General features: G+C 47.3%; 1 protein-coding gene across 2 annotated transcripts in view; it reads right to left on the reverse strand.

Annotated features, from left to right (window-relative positions):
- ELF5 (E74 like ETS transcription factor 5) overlaps positions 1 to 21,861 on the reverse strand; it is a 42,964-nt gene extending 21,103 nt beyond the window's left edge. The window contains exons 1-2 of one of the 2 annotated variants that reach the window (XM_047071906.1): positions 21,806 to 21,861; positions 3,195 to 3,319 (exon numbers count right to left, since the gene is read on the reverse strand). In XM_047071906.1, coding sequence (XP_046927862.1) covers positions 3,195 to 3,319; positions 21,806 to 21,861 — 181 coding nt within the window. Of the gene's footprint in view, positions 1 to 3,194; positions 3,320 to 21,805 lie in introns of those variants that run through there. The other variant, XM_047071907.1, reaches the window with a different exon arrangement.
- Between the last annotated feature and the right edge of the window lie 499 nt (positions 21,862 to 22,360).

Raw genomic sequence — 22,360 nt, forward strand, 5'->3', positions numbered from 1 at the left:
TATGTGGACTATCCGTCCTGCCAACCCTAAGAGGCAAAGGCCGTTCCAGCTGGGAAGGCATATCCCAGAGATGTTAGAAAAAAAACCTGCCAAGGTCACGGTGCTGGTGGTCAGTGAGAGCGTCAGCCAGACTCGAACAGGGAGCTGCCATTGGGACAACTGCGAATTCAAGATGGAGGCTGCAGAGAGGTCTCACTGGCCACAGAGTACAGGAAGTTTGCAGGGTCGTGTCCAGAGGTGACCGTGCTGCATCCTTCTCAGAGAGGGCTGCAGACACTCAGACGGATGCGTCACCTCTCTGGGTGAGAAAGGACAGAGAGAGGCCCTGCTGGTCACTCCTCCCACCGGTGGGAGAGCCAGGGCCTCCAGGGCCCACGCAGTGCCTGGGGAAGTGCTCTGCTACCCTTTCACATCCAGCTTCTCTGACCACCTTTGGGAGGTCAGAGACATTCAGCAACTTCTGGAATCCAGGGCGGGCAGGTGGCAACTCCAAAGCCGGGAGTATTTGGGAGCTCGGTCACTCCTGGAGGATATCTTGTTTTCACTGGCCGCATGCTTTGGTGGGACTTTATATTTTCTCAACGGGTGGTGGGAGAAGAAGGCTGCATCTGTGGTGCAGGAATCAGAGAAGCTTCTGGAAAGGGTTCTAGCAAAGACTTGGTCCATCCCCTTGTTACACTGATGGAAATGCAGGGGCCTCAGTCTTTTTATGTACGACTGTTGGATTTCAGCCCCATCGGCAATCTTATTGGTGATCACTTCTGTTAACCCTTCAGTTTTGTTTTGTTTTGTTTTGTTTTTACTGTGGTAAAATAGACCTAAAATTTACCATTTTAACCCTTTTCAAGTGTAGATAGAGTGGCATTAAGTACATTCACATTATTGTGCATCACCACTGCCTGTGGTGAAAACACCACTTTCTCATCTTCCCAAACTGAAAGTAGTCCTTTGTTTTCATTTATTTATTTTTTAGGAAGAGAGAGCTTGAGTGGGGGAGGGGAGAGAGAGAGGAAGAGAGAATCCCAAGCAAGCTCCACGCTGAGTGCTGAGCCCAATGTGGGGCTTGATCTCACGACCCTGGGATCATGACCTGAGCCGAAATCAAGAGTTGGGTGCTTAAATGATTGGGCCGCCCAGGCGCCCCAGTCCTTCATTTTTAATTTAAAAAAATTTTTTTAATGTTTATTTATTTTTGAGACAGAGAGAGACAGAGCATGAACGGGAGAGGGTCAGAGAGAGGGAGACACAGAATCCAAAACAGGCTCCAGGCTCCGAGCTGTCAGCACAGAGCCCGACGCGGGGCTCGAACTCACAGACCGTGAGATCATGACCTGAGCGGAAGTCTGCCGCTCAACCGACTGAGCCACCCAGGCGCCCTGCCAGTCCTTCATTTTTAAACGCATGTGTGTGCTTATCCTGTGCCTGACTGTGTCCCAAACACTTCACATATATTAACAAGTCACCCTCGCAACAATTCTACGAGGTAGGAGTTATAGCTATCTCCACCTTACAGATGAGAAGACTGAGGCACGAGAAATTATGACGGCACAGTCATTAAATATCAAAGCCAGACTTCACAGTTAGGATGCCTGGCTCCAAAGCCCGAGCTCTTGATGACCCCAGAAACTGTTCCAATGTCTGCAACACTTCCCCGGGGCAGGCAGCTGAGGTCATCTCCTCCGCCGCCACCCAGCTGCCACCTGGCAGAGAAGGCAGGGAGAGGGGGCTCCCAGGAATGCAGGTCTGGGTGATGCATGGGTGGAGGGAAGGACCTTCTCTCTGGGTCCTTCCATCATGGGGCATATGGGGAGATGAGGCGGACAGGTAAGCCTTCACTTTCTTCCTTCAAATTCAGGAAACGAGGTGCTTCTAGGCCTTAAGGAGAATTGCAATATGTATCTGGCTGACTCAGGACCCTTCAGATAGAGTGAGAGACATCATGTGCATGCGTGTATGCATGGGTTGGTGTTGGGAGCCCGTGCAGGACTGGATTATGGAGGTGAGTGCCTCAAGTCTGTCTGTGTGGCCCTGGCCCCCGGCCTGGAGGCAGGGGCTTCCTTCCAGTGGGGGACATTTTGCAGAATCCTCAGAGGCGTGGCCTCTGATGGACCCACCTGCTTCCTGCCCCTGAGTGTGGACCATGCCAAGCTGGGATGCACAGGGTTAAGGCCCCGCGAGGACTGACAGCTTGATTAGGACTCGCATCACCAGCCTCAGGGTGTGCACCTGCCGCAATAGCCGTCTGCCAGGTTTACTGTGATGTGCAGTCACCCGAGCACCTGGGGACAGAGGCCCTCAGAAAGATTCTGGGGCAAAGCTCAGCTGGCTTCCCTTTGGCAGATTTGCATAAGGCCCCATGCTTCCTTTTTAGGTGGAGAAGACCAGCCAAGAGAGGATGAGGCAGGGGGAAGGGAGGCCTGGGGGTCAGTGCAGGGATTCGTGTTTACTGAACATTTGCTTTGTGCAAAGCTACATATTTTACGCAGTTTGGCTCCTTTAATCCTCAGAGAGTTTCTCATCATCTTTAGGGATAAAGAAATAGAAGCTCAGAGAAAGCCAGCAATATTAATATCAATAACCACACGGTAATATCATTTGTAAGATGACCATGTAGGAGCGTTAAGGGAACAGGTGCTCAAGTCAACTCGTGTGAAGCTTAACCAACCGTAAGACCTTGTACAACTCACTTAACCTCTCTGTGCCTCAGTTTCTTCATCCATAAAATGGAAATCATAATTGTTTGTTTCTCTTAGGTCTTCTATAAGGATGGGGTGGGTGCTTGGTGCAGGGCCTGAAACAATGCTAGTACTCAGCAAATGTTAGCTAAAACCATAATGAACAAGCAATAACAGTCTACTAGGCTCCGGGCTAAGAGTTTCTTTCCACTACATTGTTTAAATATAATAACTCCAAGAAATTGGCATTATCATCTGCTAGCAAAAATGAGGCTTGAAGAAGTTAGTGGAGCCCCCAAGGCCACAGAGCTGGGAGGAGTTTGGGTGAAGATTCCAGTGCTTTCCTCTCTGCAGAAGCTGTCCTTCCTGTCGCCCAGACCTCCTCCAGTCCTCTGCCCTGCACACTAGTGAGCGCTGGCATTTTCAGGCCCCTAGCATGGCCTTGCCGCCTCCTGGAGGCCAGCACCACCTCCTGCCCCAGTCCTCCCAGCTCAGATGGGCTTCTCTGGATGTACGCACCTGTCTGATGCTCAAAGGCAGGATAATACTCTTCATTGCTGAACAGATCAGTCCACGACATCAGGGGGTCGCAGAAGGACGTGTTGGGCAGGAAGGTACTGTGTGTCACTGAGTCCAACATCACCCTGCAACGGCAGGAGAGGACTGTGAGGAGGCAGACAAGGGCCACGCTGCAGGAGCCCCCAGCTGGGCACACTTGTTTTTTTAATTTTTAAAAAAATTTTCTTTGTGCTTATTTATTTTTGAGAGAGAGAGAGAGAGAGAGAGAGAGAGAGAGAGAGAGAGAATATGCAAATGGGGGAGGGGCAGAGAGAGTGGGAGACTGAATCCGAAGCAGGCTCCAGGCTCCGAGCTGTCAGCACAGAGCCCGACACAGGGCTCGAACCCATGAACTGTGAGATCATGACCTGAGCTGAAGTTGGACACTTAACTGACTGAGCCACCCAGGTTGCCCCATGCTTGGTTTTTAATAACAAACATGTGGCCTCCTAGGAACCAGGCACCCCTCTAAGTGCTTGCCACAATGACGTTATTCAGTCCTTGCCACATCCCATGAGGTTTGTACATCTATCCCCAGTGTGTATATGAGAAAACATAGGCAGAGGGGTTGAAAAACAGTTGCCCACGTAACATGGCCAGTAAGTGGCAAAGCTCGGGTTTTAAGATAGAGACTCTTGTGATGTAATACTGCTTTTTTCTTTACTTTTCCTACCGGCTCACATCTGACCCCTGAACTCTGGCTTATACTGTGTAACGATCTGCTTCTGAAAGTTGGGCAAGAATTGCTATACGTAATATACCCGCAAACCCTTACCTACAATCCTGAAATCCAAAAGCTCCGAAATTGAAAGTACGTGTGTGTGTTTGGTGCAAACTTATTTTCCAGCAGAAAAGCTACCCCCCTGCCAAACAGTTCTACATTAATGTTAAACAGTTTTATGTACGGCTATGTATATGTTATATCCATACGTCTGTATACAGGCATAGAAAACTTCTACTAAATATATGTATACATGTATATGTATATAAGTGACATATTATACGTGTATAAACACATATAACTATAGTTATAGTTTTACTTATTCTACTTGATGAATATTCATATGATACATACAACACACATGGTTCCTATGATTCCTAGAAGGAATATTCTGTATTCTGCAGTATATATACTGGAAAACCTTCCTAATACCTGAAGGATTCTGAACTCTGCAGCACATCTAGCCTCGGGGTTTTGGTTAAGGGAGTGAGGACCTGTGGTAATCGGAACATACACTTACTACCTGTTGGGCTCTGTGCTGAGCATTTTACTACTTTATATTCATTATTCAGCGTCTCCTTGGGACAAACACTCTGAGACAGATTCAGATTCTGGTAGTGGTTCTGTGTGAGTGATGCAGACGGATGCTCTAAGATTTCAGGTAACATACCCCAAACCACCTGTTTGGCAGGTGGTGGAATTTGGGTTTGCCCATTTAAGAAGTCATGGTCCTAATCACAGGGCTGTACTTCCTGCCCACACTGGCGAGGAGGGAGATTTGGGAGAAGGCGTCTGGTCAAGGCTGGAAAGGGGGAATGGGCTGGGGGCCCTCACTCGTGTGCATTCTTGCCCATGCTGGTCTCATCTTTCAAGTTTGCTGCTTCCCATATTCCCACATTTTAGGGAAAAAAAAAAGAATTCATGTTTGGTGGGTTAGAAAAATCTGTTTGCCTGACTTCTCTTTTCTGATTATCACAATAATGTTGACGAGGTAGGGTGCTTCTGTTCCCACTTTGCAAAGGGGACCCAGCAGCTCAAGATCACACAGCTGGTAGGTAGGTAAGCGTCAGAACAAAGACTGGATGCCAGGTCTTGGGACATTGAGCGTATAGAATTTTCAGATGGCCAGGAGCTTATTAACCATCTAGCCCCGTGTTTCACAAACTTTAGTCATTTGCCTACCATCCCGATAATTTACCTAATCCATTAAAAAAATCAACTCCTTTTTTGTTTACTTATAGGTTTGTTTATTTCCTTTTAAATAAGCTTATTTAAAAGGAAAACTTGGTATCGCCATGATAAGTGGAAAGTCGGTATCCTTTTAACATGCATAAAAACAAAGACATTTAAATAAAAACTGTTGGCCCATGCAACACCTAAATCAGAGGTTAGCGAACTACAACTTAAAGGCCCATTCCAGGCCACCACCTATTTTTGAATGGTCCACAGCTAAAAATGATTTTACAGTTGTAAATAGTTACATAGTAAATGGTTATATAAGTACCTACCTAATACAATTGATTTTGCCTTTTGGCCTGTATATCCTAAAATACTAACTACCTGGCCCTTTAAGTAAAATTTTCCTACCTCTGATCAGATCTAGCTCTCGTAAGTGGTGTGAATGCCACATGTTGAAAAGTCCAGAATTAGTTCAATCTTTCCTTTTACTCCATCATTGTACAGTTGAGACAATTAAGGCCCAGGGACTTTGTGTATCTTGTTCAAGGTCAATGGGTGTCAACATTGTGTTGTAGAGAGTGCTTAAGGTTTCCGAATTTTGGCCCATCTGCTTTCTTTTCTAGAAACACTCACAGTCACATCTGCCTATAGACACACCCCTAACACACTTACCTATCAAATGGACCTCAGTACTAAGAAGGGCAAGGATTGTGTGATTCCAGAATCAAAGGCCGATTCTTTGGGGGTTCTTGAAGATCTACCGTCATTATCGTCATCAAATGTGCACGAACATTTGGATATTAACAGAGAACAGAGAAATAGCCGAGTACAAATTCTCACACTCTGGCACCCTTTATGGGCCATTATTAGAGAATCACCAGACCTCACTGGGAAGCCTCTTTTCTGATGCCCAGAAAGGGTTAATCTGCTTGGTGGGTTATCATGCTCATGGATCTCCCCCTGGGAGCCAGTAGCAAACAGAGGTCAAGGCTGCCTGAGTTTGGACTCTGATTTTCCCACGGATTGGTTGCTTTTATATCCTGAGCTGGGGGTAGGATGAAACGGGATGGGGGCGGGAGCTATGAGGGAGCTAAGGGCCGCTGGAGCCCAAAGCCCCTTCTGCATTCTGGATGCCACCTCAGAAAAGCTCCCCTAAGTGACAGCTGAAGGTAAAGTCTCAGAAAACCGAGGAAGAGGATGGCGGACCTTTGACATGACCTTCACGGGGAGGTTTGGAGAAAGGAGAGGTGTCCTTTATATGGAAGAAAATAGAAAACTGTCCCAGGTCTTCCCCATCAATTAGAAATTTTCCAGATTAAAAACCACAACAGCAGGAGTGAGCACTTCTTCACTTACACCTCAAAAGTCATTTGGTAAATTGAATTTGATCATAAAAAATCAGGAATATTTTACATCAGTAGGATATTTACCCCCTTTGAGGGTTTCTTTTCCATTTAATACCAACCTACTTACTTGCCCTGCAATTTCTCTACTGCTGTACGCAGCATCAGATCTGATTCCCTTTGGTAATCCCTTCTATGACAAATTATATCCATTAAGTTTTCTTAAAGGGCTCTCAGGTGTACCACGGGCTATTTTTTTTTTTCTGTAATTATTTCTTGCTTCTTGGAAAAATGTTTTTTTTTTTTTTTATAAAAGTGTCAAATTTAAAAAAAAAATTTCTATTTTTTTGCTCTTACAGTAGGAGGGGGTATCATTAACCCTGGTCTTTCCACAAAAGACTCTGGCTACTTGGTCAGCATACGCTAAGGCGTGAGAGTTCAGGAATAATGACTAGTTGGTACCCAGTGGCCTAGCTTCCTAGGCCCTCGAAAGTCCTTGCAATAGTTGAACATTTTAGCTCTTAAGATTTCTTTCACATAGGTGGAACAGGGTGAGGGTAGGGGGGAAAAGAACCGCTATTTGAAGCCCCATTTCTCAACCAGTACATTGAGTTCCAGCAATAGGTAGGCCCAGGCTTGAAGTTTGACCGTGTGTTCCCAATGGGGGTGACCTTGACCCCCGAGGGGAAACATTGGTTCTTGGGGGTCAAAATAAATCTTAGACATTATTATGTCTCATGGTCCTCTGAAGGGCCACGGTACATAAATGATACACATAAACATAAACGGTATCTATGGGGGGGTGGTAATGCAGTAGTAATGACTATGAAAACATTATCTATAAAGCCTCCTTAGTGGGGACGACAATGAAAACATGGTTGAGGAGCCCTGGGTTAGACCTGGAGTCAGCCACAGGACAAGAGGGGAGATCCAAGGAGGGTCCTGGGCCTCCTGTTCTAGCCACACAGTTTTGTTTTTTGAGGTGCTGGCTGGTTTGTCATCATGGAAAGAACACGGGCCTGGGGGCCATGATTCTGCCTCTTGTGTCTCCATTCTTCATTCACTAAATGAACCCACCGATGAGGGGGGCTCTGAGATGTGCCCTGGCCCCATGATTTTCTGCAGGCACCCACCTGAATGGACCTTCACATCCAGACATGTGCCCACACACACGTACCCATATATGTTGGTGATACTGGATACCGTGGTCAAGCAAGCTCGCTAAGTTGGAGTAAAATCCAACCAATACAAATGGAGATTAAACTTTCAGCTCTGCCAAGTTTCCCCAGTTTCCTATTCTCCCTTCCCTCCTATGTCCGCTACTTTTAGCAGTGGGCTCTAGATATTCTTTGCCTGGGCTAGCCAGATCCCTTAAGCTCTTTGGACCCTCACTCACTGCCCATCAACACACCCACAGCTTTTGGTATCAGTTTCCCCCACGACTACCTTTGTAGCTGCCTAGTAAGTAGGAAAGGCTCAAGCACAATCCGCACAAGGGGAGGGAATCAGGTGGGTTCCCTTCCATGCACGAGAAAGGCTGGCCACAGGTACCTTTTGGAATGAGACAGTGATAGCAGGGAAGCTCAGATCCTTGATGCCTCTACTGGCTTTCTAACCCTTCTGAGAGCCGGCTCACTCACCAAATATGCACAGGGACGGTCCGCACAGTCAGAGGGACAGTCCTGTGGGCTTCCTGCCCCCACAGGAGTCAGAGGCAGCAATCACAGGTGTGGTGCCCATGCCCTGAGCAAACAGGCACCTCTGCTCAGCCTTCCAGAGAGAGAGGAAGGAGCAAACCACCCAGGCTTGGCCAGCTTGCCAGAGGAGGAAAATTCCTTCCTGACCCTGGCAGAGATCATCAACTTTACTCTGGGCATGTGACCAAAAATCCACCCAATTAAGCATCTACACATTGGCTGTTTATGCACCAAAACATCACCAGGCAGAACAAGGCCATGAAGGTGGAAACCATGGAAAGGGTGGGGGGTGGGGGGCAAGAAGGGCCTTCCCTGATCCCACCACCTGGGCAGTCTCATTGGGACGAAGATGTTTTTTCTCCTTCAAAGCCTCGGCAACACCTAAGTGTCCACCAGGTCCTGAGCCCTGGGGGCAAGGCATGGTCAATTTCCGATGCTTTGGACCTTTCTAAGAAGGAACACATGGAGGAAAACTCAGTGGACTATTTTGACACTTGCTGTGAAATAATTGGGGTGCTTGAATAGTTAGTTGTTTTAGGAGAAAGCAGAGCAACTGCGAGAACAGACTTGCTCTTGTCTTGACAAGTGACTCCTCATTTTCCTCTAGCTTGTTTAAGGAGCTTGCTAGTTTGTTCTTAGTTGTTTTCCCGAAGGTGTGGCAAAGACCCGCAAAAGGTAAGCCCCACGGTTTACTGTGGGTTCCAATCCAAAGCTCATCGGCTTTGGATTGAATCCTCTGGGGGTTAATTCTCTCTTTGCCACCCACAAGGACGAGGAACATAGGCCACATTTCTTACTACCCAGCCTGTCAAAATTCTTTATTTTTGTCTCATACAAGGTGCACTATAGAAAAACCCATGCCCTTCTCTGAACTCATCTTTAAAGTGCCTTACCTTTAAAATGGGATTTTAGGGTTGTCTGGGTGGCTCAATGGCTTAAGCGTCTGACTTTGGCTCAGGTCATGATCTCGGGATTCGTGAGTTTGAGTCCCTCGCTTGGGCTCTGTGCTGACAGCTCGGAGCCTGAAGCCTGTTTCAGATTCTGTGTCTCCCCCTCTCCCTGCTCCTCCCCCACTCATGCGCGTGCGCTCTCTCTCTCAAAAATAAACAAACATTAAAAAATTTTTTTCAATGGAATTTTAACACGCAATCCTCATTATGTCCCGAGAATTGAATAAAATCAGATAATATATGCAGGGGTCTGGGCATAATACACTTTCCTGCGCCAGAGGGGGGAAAATCATCTGTCGCCAATATATCTAAAAGCTTGCTATTATGGTGACTTCTGAGAAAAAAAAAGGCAACCAAGAGGTAGCTGTGAAAGTGCCTGCCTAGAAGACCTTGTGTTATGAAAAACATTCTTAGAGACAACATGAGGACAAAGAATTAAGCTTTCACTCAGGAGCAAACAACCCCTCTCCCTGGGCCTTTAGTCTAAAATACGAAGCTGTCTCCCTAAATCCCTTTATTTTTCTAGGCCTCAGTTTCCTCATCTGTAAAATGAAGAGGTTGTACTTTATGACCTCGGACATCCTTTCCAGTTTGTAAAATTCATAAGTTCGTCCAAACGCAGGGCCCCCGGCTTCAGGTGGAGAAGGGGGCATGTGCTACCAGTGGCTGCCAGCAGGGGGCAAATGCACACGAACCCCACACACAGGGCAGAGTCTTTGAAAAGGTCTGAGAATACAGTGGAAAAACCCTAAGCATTGCTTTTCTGGAAGCGGTCTATATACTGAGGTGGGAGGAGAGGGCAAAACGGGTTTCTTTTAAGCTATCATGTACAGACACATTCCTGAAAAATGCCCAAACCGTAATAAGGGAGCTCTCTTCTCTGTATCAAGGGGGAGCCACGAGCAGGCCAGTGGCGAAAGAAGTTTAGTAAGGGGGATGGTAGGCTCTCCTTGAAGCCGAATATTTTTCAGTGCGAAATCTAGCTTCCCTTCCTAAAGACAGCTTTAGGAAGGGGTAGAGAATTGAGTGCCTGTACATATTCTCTACCAGTTGCCCTTGGTTTGGTCAAGCGATCCGGAGCGCGTGGGGGTGCCTAGGAAGGGGGTGGTTACACAGCCTGAGGAGGTAAAACCGACTCTCTCGGGCAAGCATTTAAATCCCAGTCAAACGTTTCCCAGGAGGCATTGTGACTGATGGAACTGGCAAGGGGGGCTGGCAATGTGGAGCTGGAGACAAGATGAATGGTCCCAGGCCCCGGCCTGAGCCTCTAAGCCCTGACACCCCTTATAATTCTTCCAAAAGAGCAAAGAAAAGGTGCTTACGTGAGGACAGCGGTGACTAGGTCCAAAGAGGAGGCTTTCAAGGCAAGAGAAGGCAGGCGCTCCCAGCACCAGCATACAGTGGAAATAAAGGCACCTGTAGCCTTGTGATATAAGTAACACCTACAGACAGGTCCGTTTGGTTTTTCAGGTTTACGCACAGCCCCTTTGATGACGGTGACATACAGTGTGACACGGCTCCTTGGAGGGGGGGAATGGTTCTCACATGCAGAAAGTTTACCTTTATCCTGTTTTTGTGCCCAGCTCACTACCCGCCCCCACCCTCCCTCCCCCCTTTCCAGGGGACTCAGTAAACAAGCTGAGAATTCTTGCCGCTGGGAGCTTTGCGGGGAACGTGCAGTGCATTTGCTGGGAATTCTCGTTCATGCAAGCTGGAGGGGAAACTCTGAAACTCAGCCCCGGTATCTGTCTCTGCCGCCTCCCTTCTGGGCTGGCGGAGTCCTGCACTTACGTATACCACGTCATTCTCCCTAACCCTCACGCGCCCCCTCCGCCCCCCCCCCCCCCATGTGGCAAAGAGCAAGGGCAGGATGGGGCAGTGGTTAAGAACACAGGCTTTGCAGCTAGATGGTTTGGGATTCAAATTCTAGGTTCATCGTTTTCTAGCTGTGTCACCTTGAATAACTTAACTAGCTAGATAATAAGTGGCTCTAATGCAAACAACAATACCTACCCACTGGGCTGCTGGGGGTCACATGAGGCAATGCAGGGGAAGCACTGAGTAAGCCCCTTGTGAGTTATTTTCCTTGACAAAGCACATCAATTAGAACCCCCCTTCTCTCCACCATTTCCTCCAACCTTATGCCTTGCAACACGATGAAGGCATTAGCCAGCTTGTAGACCGATGTGGGGACTTCCTTCTACCTTCTCTCTCAAAACCATCAGACACATGAACTTATTTAACTTCTACTGTCTCCAAATGCAGTGAGCCATGTGGTGGCTTTCTCCCTTTCCCCTCCGCCCCCTTATAGACAGAGGTTTAGTGGCCCAATCGGGTAGATGGAGAAAGAGGTTTAATGGCCCAGTCAGGTGTCGGCTGCTACTAGGCTGGGGGCCTGACTCGCCTGCCAGCTCCCTGGTGTTGCAGTGAGAACTACCCACTTTGTAGTACTTCCCCTCCGGAGCGGAAACTCGACCTAATTTAGGCTGTGAAATACAGTGTCCCCGGTGGCCTATGGGATGACATTTATAATGCTATGCCTTTTTTGCACTGTGCTTCTAGCTCTGTTGCATAGCCAAGCCACTGTGTCCAAACTGCAGACTCCAATCTTTGAAGTGAAAGCAGAGACTGGTTCGTTAGGTTTTCTTGGGAACTCTGGGCACGAGTACAAACACACAAATACACACACACATACAGTGTGGAGAAACAAAAGGCCGTTCATTGGAGGGCTCAGGATGTCATGGAAAAACTGTTGAAGGAAGATAAGGCCACCGACTTGCTGTGTAACCTCAGGCAAGTCGGGCAGCTTCTCTGGGCTTCATTTCCTCCCATGGTAAAAGGAGGAGTTTCGATGGGAATAGCGATGTTCAAATTCATTCAGACAATTCCCGGGAAACCCCAGGGGTTCCAGGGAGCCCCCAGAAGTGCTGCTGGGGATGGGGGGATGGGAGCCCAGTGGGTCAGGGCTCTAGACCTCTCCTCCCTGATTCAGTAAGGGCACCTCAGCTTTTATATAAATCTCCAGGGTAAGATTTCATTTGAACAAAAGAATCTGCACTTTAAAAGAGTTTGCAAAGAACTGGATTAGATGCTCTTTGAGAATCCTCTAAGCTCTAACATTCTGTGGTTTGCCTCTTGCTCCTTGGCGTCTAGGGAACTGAGATGGTCCCACACTGCTGGGACCCACCTTGTCGCTGGTTTCTGAAACGCTTCTCACGTTTGAACCTGCACACACGCACTCTTCTCAGTGGAGAGCTTTGCACGGAAAGCATAGTATTCCGCTGTTGTCTTTTGGAGGAATTACATTTCTTTTTCCTCTGCTGTCTCAGCTCAACTGTTTCAGAGTGAAAAGTTCTCTGGCAGTGAATACGTGTGACAACAAACTCTGCTTGTCTCATGGTCCTGAGTGTACAATACGGCATCTCCGAGGGCCTATGTGTGAAATTACAGGCTTCTGGACCAGTGGATAAAAGGGGTGATTAAGATAAAAAACAAAATAAAAGAGGAATTTGACTCTAATTAAGTCTAACTATCACATCAAACCTAAATTTGATTAGAGTGGAGATCTTAGATAACATCAAACCCTAAGTTTATAAAAACTGTGTTGTGAATGTCGGTCGAAGACAAGAGGCGGGGGTTGGGGACGGGCAAGAGGAGGGCAGAAGACAGTATGGAACATTTTAGAATTTCCAGCCTATCCTTCTGATGTCTCAACACCCAGTAACAACAGGTAACACTAATTAGGCTCATAAGAGCAACCTAGTGACCAAGACCAGATTATGGAAGGGGACTACTTGTGTTTGAGTCCCTGCTTGGCCATCTGCTGGCTGGGTGAGCCTGAGAAGCTTCTTTAACATCCGGACCTCCCAATTCCCTCATCTGGAAAATGGGAAAGAAGAATGCATCGCTCACAGGGTTGTGTGAATTGAATGAACTACGACCTGGGGAGTGGCTGGAGCCCTACGCAAGTGTGCGCTCTATTATCTATGTGCTGTTAGATTTCTCGAAGCAATTAAACAAGGATGGCGCTAGACTCCAGTGGCTCTAATGGCTGGTAGCCCGTGTCAGCAAGCTGAAACCTAAGCTAGACTCGATTGTGAATGCACTGGGATCTGAAAAAGTGAACTTTAAAAACCATCAATCGCAAACAGCCCAAGTAGCCTTTCCCAAATGAGTCAAGTGCTTAAGCTATAGCCTATCAAATAATTTCCTTACTTTGCTTCCACGTCTGCTCTATAAAAGGCCTTCCCCTAGCTCTTGTCGGCTGACTACTTTCAATCTGGTGATGCCTGATTGGAGTTGATGTTTGCTCAAATAGACACTTGAAAATTTTGGGGCGCCTGGGTGGCTCCGTCGGTTAAGCGTCCGACTTCGGCTCAGGTCGTGATCTCGCAGTCCATGAGTTTGAGCCCCGCGTCGGGCTCTGTGCTGACCTCTCAGAGCCTGGAGCCTGTTTCAGATTCTGTGTCTCCCTCTCTTTCTGCCCCTCGTTCATGCTCTGACTCTCTCTGTCTCAAAAATAAATAAACGTTAAAAAAAATTAAAAAAAAAAGAAAATTTTACATATGCCTCAGCTTACCTTTTAATACATTTATTCCGTTAAAATTCTCACAACTCTTTGATGAGGGGGTTACTTATTACGTCCATTTTACAGATGAGGGAACTGAGGCACAGAGAGGTTAAGTAACTTGCCCATGGTCACACAGCTAATAAATGGGAGAACGAGTATTTTAGTCCAGTCTGCCTGCCTTCAGAACCTGTCCTTTTAACTACTGTGATCAGCCTCTGGGTGTCCCTGGGGTGGTTGTGTGGGGTCAGAGAGGAAAGAATCACATGCATAGAATATCTATCACGTGTCAGGCATTGTGCTAGAATGCTTACCTGTCTTACCATGGTTATTTTTCATAATAACCCTGGGAATTGGCTATCACTACCCTCTTCTCAGGATGAAGAAACAGAGGTCCCAGGCTTGCTGGGTGTCACCCAGCTGGGAGGTGGCCAAGCCTGGGTTGAACTCGGGCCTGCCCAGGGTTAAAACCGTGCTGTAGACAGAGGAGCTCAGGTTGGCCTGAGCCTCTCTCCTTTTGCTCTGGCCTCAGCACTGCCTTCTGAGGGGACCCTGGCCTCTCTGTTGGTTCAAGATCCCTGGGTCTTATGGCCATTGCAGACATAGTCTGTGTCTCACTGTAGAGTGGAAATTCTGATACCTCATGGACTTCCTGTACTTAGTATGGCTCTTGGGACAGAGAAGGCACTGAATACATGCATGTACCATGGAAGTAAATTCAAAGACAAGCCACTTGACGTAGGGCTGGAGGCTCCTACCCAATTCTTTCTACTAGATGTAATAGATTCCGTGCTCTTCCTTGAGCTTGCCCTCTTTAACCTGGGCCCGTGTTTCTGTAGTCATATCTTCTCTCCCTCTATCTGCCGCCCTCACCACCCACCCCAACGGGCAGCGTAAGCTGAAAGCATGGCAGCTAAGAAACGACATTTAGGTAAATTCATGGATGATGCCGTTAGCAAGAGAGATTTGCAGGCTGACGGTGAAATGGATGAGTCTTGGACCAGGATTCCTGTCTCTATTCTCCCAGTACTATATTTAGAAAAGAGTCTTTTGGAGAAATTCTACTTTTTAATGCTCTATTGGCTCAAACGTTTAAGAATGAAAAGTGTTCTGTCAGTGAGTGTGTATGACCATAAACTCCGGGCACCTGCCACCTGGAAGACATTAGATGAGGCACGAACTTTGCAGGGCCTCAGTTTCCTCATCTGGAAGTACTTACTATGATTTCTGGTGCAGAGTAAGTTCTTGCCAAATGGTCTCTGGAGAGAAATGCAGATGTTGATCGAGATTGCTGACCTTTGAGCATTACCATATCAAGTAGGATAATGTTGCCCTTCTGCAATGAATAATCATAATCGCTACCATTTATCAGGCCTTTTCTAGGTGCCAAGAACTGTCTAGGCATGCTACATGTATTAAATCACTTATTTCTTACATCATTCCTCCAACACAGGGACCATTATTATTATCAAAAATTTCTAATGAGGAAATACGCATAGAGTGTTCAAGTAACTTGCCCAATACCACACAGCCAGTAGAACACAAAACAGAATTTGAGCCTAGGCAGATGCTCCAGAGTCTACAAGCTTCACCATCATGCTATGGTTTGTTACCTCTGGAAAAGGCAGAATCTAAGTTGAAGAGATACCAGTTTTCTTAGGTATCCCAGGGTGCTGGCAGGATCCTTGAAATTAAGGACAAGAGTTGTAAACCTATTGGCCCCTAAAACACCCAGCATGCACTTAAGCACAAGGAAGTGCTCAAGAAATTCTCGTTGATTGATTGTGTATTTGCCTTACTTCCTTTTCGGGTCTCTTTCCCCAGTCCCCTATATCCAACTCACCCTTTAGCTCTTCGTGCTCTCCTGACCAGGAGCCCCAATTCAGTAGACAGCAACAGTGAGGTAGCTCCCCTGATAATCCCACCTTGGCCATGAGCCTCACAGAGGCAATGGGTCTTTGTGTGATTTCCGGCATTGAAGGCACAATGGAGGTTAAACAGAGGCAAAGTCCATGATTGGCAGACGCATAATGAAAATGAAGACAAGAATCCTGATTTTGTCGTTACAAGGTTAAATATGATAATGTTTATGAAAGAGCTATCACAACTGCATGACTGTATTTCTCGTCTCACTTTTTTTCTGTAAAGACACTAGTAATCAAACTAATCAAAGTTGCCATGCTTTGGGTCCGCCTGAATGAATCTAAAGCAATAATGGCTTTTTAAGACCTAGATCTGGGAGGCCCAGCCAAGGAATGTCTTTCTTCTCAAAGGGAGGGTTCTTGAAGACAGAATTTTCTTCCGTTGTTTTCCTACCAAACATCAGTCCCCTACAACATAGACATGAGGGCTTGATTTCTGAAAGAGTTGTTGGGGGTGACAATTTGGGGAATGGGTGACATTGACTCCTAGGGTCAGTCCATGCTGTTGGTTGGGGGGCAGCATGGCGCTATGATGCCACCATTGAAATCTTGGGTGTCAAATGGACCGGTCCCTCCAGCAATGGCTAATTAGCTTGGTTAATCCAGGAACCCCACTAATGGAGGCGAGGCTTTCAGTAGAAAATAAAGTCATTCCATCATTAAAGATTTACTCTTCCTACGGGTAGGCTGACACCAGATTTCCTGGGTAAACTTAACTATTTGAACCTCAGTTTCCTTGCCTATCAGTGGGAATGATCACACATGTAGTCCGATAATGTGTGTGACCAGACTGACTTCCACGCCTCCAGATTGAACTCACTTGTGCCACTTGTCATCCAAAGGCATGTCTTTCGCCGGGACAGGGTGTGAGGATAGAGGATGGAGGGTGAGGAGGGTTGCTAGGGGAACTTTGTGGTTGGATCCATGCCGACCTATCCTCATCAATCAACCAAATCTTATTTCTAAGATGCTGTTGATTATAATATACATCATTGACTTAGATAATCATCGTGGGGAGAAAGCATTATGTTAAATGTGCAGATAGATAGATTATAAAGCTTATCTTGATTTCAGAAATATTAAAATGTGAATGTAGTATATATAGTTATTAAATACACACACACACACACACACACACACACACACACACGACCAGTATTGTCAGGAATATTAAAAAAAAATAAGACCTAGTTGCGTCTCCAACAGAGAATTCATGAGGAAACTCTTAGAGGGAGTATATAATTCCAAGCCAAACTTTGAGTTAGGGGCTGTAGGTCTTCAGAGAGAGAGAGAGAGAGTGGTCAGTAAGGGCTGGAACAGTCAGAAAAAAAAAAAAATTCCCGTGGGTTGTGGCATTTGAGCTGGGCCATGAAAATTGGCATGAGCAGCTAAAAATGGTTGCTTATTATGTGCCAAGCACAACAACTGTAGGAGTAGGGGCTGTTATTATCCTCATTTTACAGAAGGGGAAACTGAGGCTCAAAGAGCTTCAGTCATTTGCCCAAGGTCACACAGCTACAAGTAGCAGAGCCAGAATTCAATCCTAGGATTTCCTGACCACTATACTCTGTGATGTCCGGGATGAGCAGAAGGAGAGGTTCTTTCAAGCAAGAGGACACCTGCAAATGTGTAGGAGAGAATGAGTAGGGGATCTCCCAACACTGCTCATGGAGGGTTGGCCCTGGAGTTTTGGATCCTGGTTATGGACGGGGAGAATCCCCGGCCAGTTGAATTTGAGGAGGCCTTGGATCTTGTCTGCTCTTCAGGGGAAAATTTGAGCAGGTCAGCAACGAGACCTGGTCAAAAACTTTGATTTTTCCCTTGTGTGTTGTCCACGTATTTTGCCAGCACCACACTCTTATTTCTTAGGGAGGTTATTGCTGGGTTTTCTTCTTCCACCAATTGCCAACTAATACTGTTTCCAAATAGCTGCTTCCTTGCAATCTCTTACTACTTCCCACAGTTTAATTCGCCATTAAAAAGGACAAAGGTCCACATTACACTGAAATTTCCTGAGTTTGGTTTTGGTCAGGAGCTCATGTAGAGAAAGAGTCTTGGTTGTAAACACAGAATGGCATAAGAATGTAGGCATTGTGCTTTTTTACAAAAGTTCGGTCTATCACTGTTTTGAATTTTCCGGATTTCTCCCTTTATCACAGAGTTTGTCATCATATCCTAACCGAAATCCAGGGGTCCCTGGTACTTATAAATCTGAGGGGAGCGGCCTCAAATTTGGAAAGCTGACCGGCCTCACCAAAGGCTCACACCAACACTCACTTCTCTACGCCTTGAACTTGCAAACCCGGGGAGGTTCCCGGTGGGAACTTGTCATTCCCCAGGGCGCGCGTCTGGGGTCGCTGAGCTATGGGAGTAGACAAGTGTCTTCTTTGGTTTTTGCCTGCATCTCTTTTCATGACATGATGTTTTAACTCCTTGTCGGTGTGTGAAGCCTGGTGGGCAGGATTTAGTTTCATTTTGAGTCAACAGCTGTCCCTTTGGTTCCAAAGAACCAGCGAGATATGGGACTTGGCTGAACATTGTCAGGTGATTCAACAGATAACCAAGGAGCAAAAGCCAGATGAGAAGGTAGCTAAGGAAAAACCAGTACTAGAAGGAGTGGGTGGATGTGGGTACCACTCTCAGTGCTGTCACTTGGTAGCCATTTACTTATCTCCTTGAGCCAAATTTCCTCATCCAAAAGCTTGAGTAAATAAATGTTACTTCCTAGAATTTTGGTGAGGATTAAGTGAGATAATGTAATACAAGAAATACTTAGCTCAGTGCCTGGCATATATTAAATACTTAATAAATGATGGCTGTACTACTACAAACTATTGTTATAATTTTTTATGTTTTTTAAGTTTATTTATTTTGAGAGAGAGAGAGGCAGGGAGGGGCAGAGAGAGAGAGAGAGAGAGAGAGAGAGACGGAGAGAGAATCCCAAGCAGACTCTTCACTGTCAGTGCGGAGCCCAGTGCACGGTATGACCTGAACCAAAGTCAAGAGTCAGTTGCTTAACCAACTAAGCCGCCCAGGTGCCCCATTATTATTATTATTATTATTATTATTATTACTGCTACTACTACTAACCTTATCCAAGCCTTAGTGTCTTATCAGTAAAATTAGAATAATATTATCTACTCACTAGCCTAATTGAAATAATATAGGTGTATGCATCTGGCACATGGTAGATATTCATCCATCCATCCATCCATCCATCCATCCATCCATCCTTCTGTCCATTCATTTTCAGTCCCCATGTGGTATCCATCAAAAGTTTATCAACCTTGGGAGTTAGGAGAAGGCCACTGTATTTGGCAATAGTCCTTAATTATCTGAAATACAGCGATACTTTTATAAGACATTTATTCCCCCACCCAAACTTGTTTTCCTCGGTTCCAATACGACCTTCTGCGAACAAAAGAAACTCCAGGAATCCCCACAGCTCGCTGTACTGGGTGGCCAACAGATCTGCCACATGGTCATGGAGCTGCCAGCTGGCCCACGTTACCTCTTTCTATGCGAGCCCTGTGCGTGTAGCACCTTCCTGCAGGGGAGAATGGATGCCACCTCCCCTTTGGGAGGGAAACAGTCACTGGGGCCTTTTAGCTTTCTGGTTGTATCCACCCCAGGCTAAGGCTACAGCTGTCACTTTGGGCGAGGTCTAGGTGGCACCTCTGCCTTAAGACAGAGGGCAGATTTTGCATGAGGCCTTCTGAAGGAGGAAATTACCAATTGGGGTCAAGCATTCCAGCCACAGCAAGTGGCAAGTTGTGCAATAGGCCAGCAGACATGGCCCCGGTCCTGGTATCTAATGCTGCAAGTAGACTGGGGGGAAGGGAGGAGATGGCCGGGCTGGCTCTGTGCCTGTTCTACTCTGGGCAATTGCTCACCCTCACAGAGGAGGGATCCTGGCCTGGGAGTGTTACCTGACACCCATCTGGCCACTCACTGTTTAACCAAGTTTAAACCAGAACGGAGACTTCGTGCAGGACAGCTTTAGTGTCTGGGCCCTAAGGAGTTCATTTCTCCTGCCCAGAGGTAGGTGGAGTTGACTTCAGCTCAGGCCAAACAATATTCAGGAGGAGTGTCAGTGCTTGCAACTGACAAACTGGTTTAAGGTGATGGACATTAAAGGCAAGCCAAGATAGGTCTGGAGATGAGATCTGAAAATTGCTGACAGTTAGTGGCTAAAGAGGGCACCTGCAGGTGGAATCTGCAGTTGAGAACTCTCTAGACTGCAGCCAAGTACACACAGGGAAAAGTGTATTCTGCAGGGACAGAGTTCTGACAAATGCAAGTAGAGAAACAGGCACAATTTCAAGTTCAGCTATGTAAACCTGAGCGCACACACACACACACACACACACACACACACAGGCCATTAGTGCTACCACATATACTCCCGTCTCTCCCTCATGCACAGAGCCCACATAAACCTAGTTACCACTCCCAGCCCCTCTCCCCCCACCCATATCTACCATGCCCCCTAATATCCCATCCTCCCCATAGACCAACCACACACATCACAGATTCCCCCCCACCCCACGCCATGCACACATTATACCCACAGCCATCAGATAAACACAGCCTCCTTAGGAAGCTGATTAATAAAACTATTTTATCTTTAATTACACTTGGCTGATAATAATGTCCTCAGAGCCTGCACGGTTAGATTGGCTCAGATTGTAACATCCAGATTAGGGTTGAACTCCCTTTGAACTCTGGCCACGCTGCTGGTCTCTCCAGCTCAGAGGCTAGAAATGGCTTCAGCTGGATTCGCCCCATGGAACTAGGAGGGTAAGTAGAATTCCAGCTCTCCTCGGTTCTCTTTTCTTTCCGACGCTGTGCAGATGATATCTCTGAAAACACATGGCCAAGACTAGGAGGAAGGCCCAAATCAAGTTACTGCCTCCAGTTCACCACTGTGTAGACCCCTGGTGGGTCTACTTTCAAAGGAATGTCAGTCTCAGACTCCATGGAGGAAGTTGCCCTGAATGCTGTCTGGAAGACCTGACACTTGAAAATAAACAGTTTAATTCCTGGATCTTGGACTCCTGGGGACAGGCTCTAGTGAACCATAATTAACTCTTTAAAGTCTTCACTGTGTCCTGCAAATAGTAAAGTATCTGATTCTTTGTGATGTAACGCTGAATGGAGGCAGCGAGGAGGCCTTTTAGGCTAATTACATGTTGGAATGAGGTTAACAACATGCCAAAGATTCCTTGCACGGCTCCTCTGACATTGACAAGTCACTTGGTAACACGCTAGGGCTAAAGACAGCGATGGCTTTTAAAGAGGGCGGGGGCTGGAAACTGAGCTAGACAGGCCCCTGACGTCATTCCCCAATCTTGTGTTTCCCCTGGGATGACCTTCCCATCCCTCAATTTCCAGGAGAGAGGAGATCTGGATTTGAACCTGGCATTCAATGCCCTGGGCCTGGACACGTGCAGTGACACCTGCAGGGGGCTCATCTCTCTCTTACGAATTTTACAGTAGCTGAATTCAGCCAAGGATGAAAGCCAAAGCCACTATCGAGGGGATGCTTTGGGCTGAGTAGAAGGTATGTCGGTACAAATAAGCAAGGTGTGCATCAAAATGAACAGGAAAATGCCCAGTACACAGGAACGAGTTCCGGTAGCAGTCAACTGAAAGAGCTTAATGTCATTATGATCCCATTCTGCAGGGGTGCACACTGGCGTGTCACAGTCACACGGGGACACCTGACCACTGCTCCTTTCCCATCCTTCTACTGGGGACCAGCCATTACTTTAGTCACCTGCAGGGCTGTCCCAAAGGACTCCAGCCTAGACTCAAGGGTGTCACACGCTGCTTTGCCAACTCCCCAGCATTCCCTATCTGGATGAAATCGGCTAAAAATGAGTCTTCTGGGGGAGACCGAAGGGAAAACCTAGCTATAAAAGACGGTGGCGCTTCGTAAGGAGACTTGTCCTGCCCCATAGGAGTGGTGACGGGGGCTGGCTCAGAGGTTAGGAGGTATGAATAGGAGCCTTGAAGTTTCCTTGGCACCTGAAAGCAGATACTCACTTTTCCTCCCTGGAAAAGGAGTCGCTCCCCTGTCTCCCCTGGTGGAAGGACTGGGGCAAGGTGAGTCCTGCCCGCTGGACGCCGGCCTTCCCGCTCCCACCGGGGCCCTTTCCTCTCCCTGCACACCCAGACACGTAGCACCCACCTTAGCTCACTTGTTCCGCCAGGCTGGGCTGGGCTCAGGTCCTCTGATGTTGTCATCACCCTGTCCAGAGAGGGCCCTGGTTGGGTGGGCCCCTCCTCCTCAGCGAGAGGGACACCGCATGGCTGCCTCCAGGCGGAAGCCGCCTCCTCTGGGTGCCCCAGCCCCACGCAGCCTCCCAGGTGCAGCAGGGTCCCGGGAATGGCGGCCGCAGGTAGACTTCCCACCTCCGCGAAACCCAGGGGTTAGCAGAAGGGTAGGCGGGTTTTGACAGGAGCTACCAAAATAGAGAGACAGACACCTGAGGAGTGATGCCTGTTCGCTTGCTGAGCCTTGTGAAGCGTGGCTGCAGGGGGCTGCCCACGGCCGTGGTCTCCAGCGAAGGCGAGGTGTGGCGACCAGAGGAGCCAAGGAGAAATGTGTCAGACAGAGTTTGTCAGCACCTCAGCACCCTGCCAAATAGTAATTACTAGAGCCTCGTGCCACCCAGCAGAGGGAGGGCAATATTTTATCCCCATTTTATAGAAGGGTAAGTGGAGGCCCAGGGAGGTCAGGCAA

The sequence above is a fragment of the Lynx rufus genome, unplaced genomic scaffold, assembly GCF_022079265.1.
Source record: "Lynx rufus isolate CCGP_SWC_20201006 ecotype Redwood Valley unplaced genomic scaffold, mLynRuf1.p SCAF_9, whole genome shotgun sequence".
NCBI classification, from domain to species: Eukaryota; Metazoa; Chordata; class Mammalia; order Carnivora; family Felidae; genus Lynx; species Lynx rufus.